General features: G+C 53.2%; 1 protein-coding gene across 1 annotated transcript; it reads right to left on the bottom strand.

Annotated features, from left to right (window-relative positions):
- Positions 1-3,762: 3,762 nt before the first annotated feature.
- Positions 3,763-4,958, bottom strand: VDBG_02413 (pectate lyase; the record flags this gene model as incomplete). The annotated part of the gene is made up of 4 exons (XM_003008179.1): positions 3,763-3,902; positions 3,973-4,309; positions 4,367-4,435; positions 4,491-4,958. The coding sequence occupies 4 exons, from the start codon at positions 4,956-4,958 to the stop codon at positions 3,763-3,765; spliced, it is 1,014 nt and encodes a 337-aa protein (XP_003008225.1).
- Positions 4,959-6,867: the final 1,909 nt, after the last annotated feature.

Consider the following 6,867-nt stretch of genomic DNA (forward strand, 5'->3'; position numbering starts at 1 on the left):
CACGTGTCTGGCTCTGGTCATGGACCATCGGGGTCGAGACGCTGCGATCGTGGTGCTTGGTAGATTTGGGGCGATGGAGGGTGGAGGGAGCTGCCTGGTCGACAGTGCCTGGTTGACAGGCAGCACACGACACCGGCACAGTTAGCAGTTCAGCAGGCAGGCACGATACAGCCAGACACACAGAGAAGGAAGGAGAGCTCCAGAAATCCACTTGCCTCCATTCTCTCTGAAATTCCAGATGCCAACGCCAAGCTTCGCAGCAAGACCCCCGTATCCCGGCCCGGGGGGGGTTCTTGCCCTTCACGATTGGTCCGACACATGCCAAGCATGGCGAAGCAGCCAGGATAGCCATGGCGTCAAAGAGAGGTCGCTCCTGATGTCATTGGCTCAGGGGCAAGGGCTCCCTCCCGCACAGCAGGACCCCTGATAGGATCGTTTAACCTTCCGAACACGATCGAACCTTCTCCACTTCCATCTCTTAGCGGCCGCATGCACATGCATCTCCCCTAAGGTGCCTGCTGAAAGGTCACGTACCTTCTTCCTTTCGGTGCACGTCGCAACAGCGAACGGCCCACGGCGAAGCAGCGTCACGACCTGACCTGGAGATGGCATCTGATCTCAACGTGAAGCGCAGAGAATCGGATATCTCGACTTTGCCTCCGCATCACCACGTTCTGGATCCCCAACGACCTCGATCTCGAGTGGCGGTCATCAAACCTAGTTCGTGACGCCAACCTCGTTTAGCCCCTGCCCTCAGCCACCTTCGCCTCGCCATCGAGGCCTCCGTGACTTCTCGCCGTCTGGCACTTTGTCTGGACATGACAGAGGTACGGCATGAACTCTCGCCGACGGCGAACCACTATTTTTCCCTTCGCCGTACCACTGCACACTGCTTCTCTACTAAGGCACACGGCGTTGCGGCGTTCCGTGTTGATGCACAGCGCGCATCGCTCGGGGACTTGACAACAGCGGACCAATCTCCGCGGTACGCCATCCATTTGCTTCGCCCCGGCTCCTCTCGCATTCGTAGTAGTAGCTGTCGATCACTGCTCGCTTCGAGACGCTTCACATCCTGTGATTCCCAACCACATGTCGCACGTCTTGGCATTATACAACCCAGTCTGAACATGACACCGCCTTGGCAACCAAGAGACACATCTCGATGGCCGCGAACAGTCTGTCTGCCTCGCTCCGTCCCAGGTTGACGCTGACGCTGACGCTGACGGTACTACAGCTGCGACGAGCAGGCAATCAAGTAGAGTTAATGTTGACGACGCCCGTCCACGACGACAACCTCGTCACCACCGGCCAAGCCTCGCCTGTGACGGTGTGATCATGAAACTGCTGACGCTCGTACTTGCTGAGCCCCCCGCAAGCGTCGTCTGGCCGTTACGGAGGGCCTGGGCGGACCTCCGTTCCTCTCCCTTGGCCGTCTTGCATTCTTGTTTGAGCAGAGTCATGCGTGTGCAAGCCTCCCAAAAAGAAAACACGACCAGCTCACCGACAGCCATGCCAATTTCAATTTCAACAGTACATACAATGCACCATGTCTCTTCCTCTCTGGCCGTGCCTCCTTCGCCTCGCGGGCACCTCCTGCAAACGGCAGCTCGCAACTGGCAACGATGCTGTTTGGCTTTCTCTGCAATGAGGCTGTGCCTGCACGTTCTTGGCCCATTCGACGCCCGATGAGGCATTTTGTCGACCCAATACTGCATCAATAGGATTGAAACGTCTGGATTCTGACGTCTTGGCATTATCCATTTTGTGATTCTCGAAATGAATCATATTGCAACGCCAGGCGCATCATCGGCCAAGCCTGATGATCGCCAAGTGGATCTGCACTGGCTGCCAAGTTGTCCGGGAGATGAACATGCCCCTGTACCTCCGGTGATGGACTGCAACGGTTTTCTCTTTCTCTCTCTTTCAGTGCCAGATTCATGTCCTGAGTGTGAAAATGACTCGGATTCGGTCCGCGGAATACGGATGACTTTGGATGCTATGGTGGCCGGATGATGACCGAGGTTGGTTATCCAGCACTTGTGATTTTCACCTCGTAGGGTTGAGTTCAAGACGACAAAGGACGAGGTGAACGTCAGAGAACGCGTGTCATTGCTTAGCTGGGAGGCTGTCGACGTGAATTCGTCCGCAACGTGGTATCGCTTATTGCGTTTTCGTTGATACAGATGGCCCGCTGATGTTCCAAGTGGCCAAGTGATCAACCCATCGAGATAGGTCATTCCAGCTCAAACACTGGTGTTGAACTCCTCACGATATTTAGGTGTTCTTTCAAGATACTGTCTTTGGGTGCTATCTACTTGAACTCGATGCAGTGACCGGCCGGCGGAAGATGAAGTTGACCATCCTGTTATGTCAGATCAGCTCCCTTGACAGTAACCTTCGGACAAAAGCCACCTTCTCATGCTACGATGTACAGTCCTAGCAGCCACTCTAGTCCCAGACCCTTATTTGCATCACGCTTGCTAAGCCAGATGCCGCGAGCATAGACGTTCCAGCCTACAAGTGTCCTCATGAATTATGCGGATCATGATCTCGACCCGAGAGCAGAGGAGTGTTGAATTGGAAATAAACACATACCGATGTTCTACCACTAGTCGTAGCGTGTTCCCATTGGATTCGTGACGCAGTTACGGAAATCTCTTCGGCCGTCTGAACCAGCAGATCGCCACCTGGTCAAATACTGGAATAGGCCGTGTATCTCAATACATCTCGATGATTTCAGTAGACCTCATGTGACGGCCATTGACACCCTTTAAATGAAGTAGGGATAGCATCTGGTAAGCCCCTGAGTCCAGCTCATACAGCCTAAAAGTCAGTACTTTCGTGCGCTTAATGCACTCCAACAAAGACTCATAAACGTCTTGTAAGAGCCTATTATAGTTTATCGGTTAAAATCTCTGCTCGGCTTCTTATTTGCTTTACACTTTCATAGCAAAGTGAAGTGACTATGGTAAAGTGGCATGAATCAGCAGATGACACTCTTTTATTCAGTTTGCAGTTTGCTGTACATACTCAAGTCTTAGCCTCATGGATGATTGAAAAATTATTCAAGTTCTGCAATGCTAAACGTTCACTGTCTGTCTTTATAATCACCTCAGACCCGCCAGTACATGATCAATTGTTGTCCAGTGTCTCAAAGACAGGGTGGTTGATGGGAACTGATCCTATATTATTCCACCACGTAACAGGGCCTTATCAATGGTAACCGACGATCGTTCAGGTAATTTACTGCACCTGTGAAGCAGACTATGCAATTGAGATACTACAGGGCATTCATTGCCTATGGAGGTTCGTCCATCAGCCTTGGACCAGATGCGCATATGTGCCCTTATTTGTGGTTCCCTTGTAATGCAGCTCCCATCCTTTCCCTATCGAAAACAAATGGGCTCAGAAATAGACCATGTCAGATGCAGCAGTCTTCTCCAATGTGCTGAGAGGATCACCACATCTGTTTGCGTATTGCACTATCTGCGGCCAAGGTTACCACCAAGGGGCCCTTGATTTGATAGCTACAGAAGTGACACGGCCTTGTTCTTCCCGCGCGACTGTCCAAGCATTGTTAGCGTTTGCTTTTGGTTACTTGAAAGATGCTTGAACTCATATCACGCTGAGGTCTCCGCCTTTTGACCTTGAAGAGAGACATTTACAAATTACGATTACTGAAATGTATATACAAGTATAGATGCCGTAATCTAGCGCCTCCTTCCCTGCTTTCTATAGTATGCATAAGCACTCCAGCACCGATTACCAGATTCGTCCAACACCGGCACCGAGCTTCGTGACGAGCGGCACGAGCTTCAGCGGGGTGAGCTTGAACTTGTAGTCGGCCTTGTAGAAGTCGCCAACCTGGGTTATGTTGACACCAGCGTTGCCCCAGTCGTTCTCTGCACGATATCGTCAGTACTGATTCTCGGGCTGTTTCCGTTTGAGTGGGAGAAGGGGCAAAGCACTTACTGGCACCAAGGTTGGCATAGCCGTCGAGCTCCTCGTCACCGCAGACACAAGTGTTGGGCGAGTCCTCGGGGATGACCAGGCCGTAGGAGCTCAGGGCCTCGCGGGTCTTGCCGCGGAAAACGTTGCCCTCGACGAGGACCTGGTTGTCGGAGCGCGAGTGAATGGCCTGGTAGAGGAAGTCCTCGTAAAGGTTGTTGTAGACGTGCTGGCGGCCGAAGCGGCCGGCGGGACCGCGCGTGCCCATGTTCTTCCACCAGTTGTGGTGGTAGGTGACGTGCAGCTTACCGGAGTCGATGTCGCGGAAATCGGGGTTGTTGCCGATCAGCGAGGACTTCCACTATCATGATGCGTTAGCAGGAGACAGGTAACTGATTATTGTGGGTGCTCAACGTACGTGGTCATGGAAATAGTTCCAGCTGACGGTGATATAGTCGGATCCACGGATAATATCAACTTGGCCGTCCTGTTTCCTTGATTAATCGTCTGGTACCATCAAGACTCTGACATTGAAGACATACGTAAGCATCAGGTCCCTGGGTGATGTCGGAGGTGAACTCGTTGTGATCAACCCAGACACGAGTAGAGTTGCGGATAGTGATGCAGTCGTTGTCGACAATGTAGCTGATCTTGAGGTTCTGGAGGATAACGTTGTCGCCGTTGAAGACATCGATACCAGCACCGGTGATATGCGCCGACCAGCCAACGCCGATGAGCGACTTGTTGGAGCCGACCTTGAGACGTGCAGCCAGGGTGATGTCGCCCTTGACGCGAACGATCTTGGGGTCGTTGCCGGCAACGGCGGCGATGAGCTCGGCGGCTGTCGTGGCCACGACGGTCGGTCCGCCCTTACCGCCAGTGGTCACGCCAATGGGGTTGCTCTTGGCGAAACCCTCGACATCCCAAGAGGCAATCTTGAGATACTCGAGAGGGAAGGCAGAGGTGACGCTGGCGAAGGCCACGAAGAGGAGGCCCACGTTGAACTTCATGATGAAAGATCGGATGGGATAGGACGAGGAGATCGGGCGGCAGAGAGACGGTGGTCGACTGTAGCTGCTGAAGAGCTTCTTTCAGCCATCAAGAAGGATCGTCGTCCATGGTATTTGTACTTTTCTTCTGGCTTCCCATCCTACAGCTGTCACAACACAAGTGTCCTACAACGCCGAGAGTGTCAAGATGCTGACCAGACTAGAGAGCCTTCCCCCAATGTCGAAAGATGCGCCACTCATGCGGAGAACCCCTGCCGTGTCCGTGGGCCGAGCCAATGCCATTGCTTGTCTATATTGTGGCTCCTCGTCGAGTCCCAGGAACGATCGCGCCACACTTCACCCGCCTTTTGCCTCGCGATGCCAGTGGTGGAATTTTCGTTTTTCGTTTTCCCGTCCTGGGGCCAGCGGAGCCCTGTGGGTCCGCTCGTGGCGCGTTGGCGATTGCTGTGCATTGCATGGCAGAAGGGCGCTGCGAGGAGCACTGGTTGGCTTCAGGGGAGGAGCTCATTGACCCTTGGTGATGTCAAGAGACGAGCAGATGAGGGAAAGGACCAGCTTTCTTGGGAGATGAAGGGGAGGTGGCGTCTTGGAGACGGCCTGTGAACGGTGGAAGATCAAGGGGAGCTACCATGAGTTGCTGATGCCCTAGTGCAGCTTGCATGTAGTGAGGTTGTTCTCATGGATCGAACAGACGATCCAGCCCCCTCTTCCTCATAGCTTGATGCAATTAAGCACGTGGGGACTACTTTAAAAAGCCTGGGGCAGTTCCACTTTCTTTGGATGCCTGCGTCGTGGCATTTTTACTGCCTTGGGACAATGTTTTAGCAGTTCAAGTCGGTGGTTGGCTGTTGGTACCTTAGGCCTTGCCGGATTGCCGTGAGGTCAGGTCCTGGGCCGGCTTGGATGTTGTCGGGTTGCAGATTCTGCACCATGAAAATGAAATTCGTCGAGTTTATCGCGAATAAGCTTACCAGCATTAAAGTTGCGGGAGCCCCGACCAGATGAAATGACCATGTTGCAGGCTCGAGCTGGCATGCGGGCAGAAAGGGCGGCGCATCGGCATCCTTGATTCCGCGGCGAGCCCTAAAGAGATTGGAGGCGCCCGCCCGATTTCAGACTCTGCGCCCTACTGATTTGGGCTCGGCTACCACGGGCTTGGCATGGGGGAGCCCTGTTCATGTCGGAGACCTCAGCAGTGAAATGCAGGCGACGCAGGCATGGTCTTTGGGCGGGCTACTAGGCCAGACAAGGAGTCTATGAGCCGTCCAAGAATACTGAAGCAATCTGTCTGTCAGCCGAAATGACCGTCCCGAAAGGGGTGAATTGACCACTGCTCTACGTGCGCCGCCAGATTTATTTCAACAATAAGGTGCTTTGAACGCTAGCATCACCTCAGGAGGTATGCAGTCCGTCGCTGGCTCTTGATAAGCCCAGAAAAGGCACACGAAAAGATATGATTAGACGTACCTTCATTACTTTCGTTGACGGCGGGGTATGGTTGACAGCCGCTCTAGATGCACAGGGCAGTCTTCAGGTTCTTGATTGTGTATGAAGTAGCAGAATTGTCAAGATCTTGAGGTGGGGCTTCAAAAGAATTGTAGTAGACTTAGTTTCAGCACCTCTCGATTGTCGAGATGATAGCAAAATAAGCGCCTCCTCTTTGGTATGCTCCGATGCAACTTGCGCGGGACCTTCTGGGTGTGCGTGATGGGAGGCACTTCCATGCGGGGCTCAATAGCTGTAGTCTTTCGAGCGCATGACTCGGGACGCATCGTGGGGTTTTCCAGGGAGCTGGGATGCTCGATTTTCGGTAGATCGGCAGGCTTCACATTCTGTTGAGCGACGTCGCTAATTATCCTTCAATTTTAGGGACTTGGCAGACAACACACTTAAATCGGCCACGACGTTC

This window comes from Verticillium alfalfae, genomic scaffold, assembly GCF_000150825.1.
Source record: "Verticillium alfalfae VaMs.102 supercont1.2 genomic scaffold, whole genome shotgun sequence".
NCBI lineage: Eukaryota > Fungi > Ascomycota > Sordariomycetes > Glomerellales > Plectosphaerellaceae > Verticillium > Verticillium alfalfae.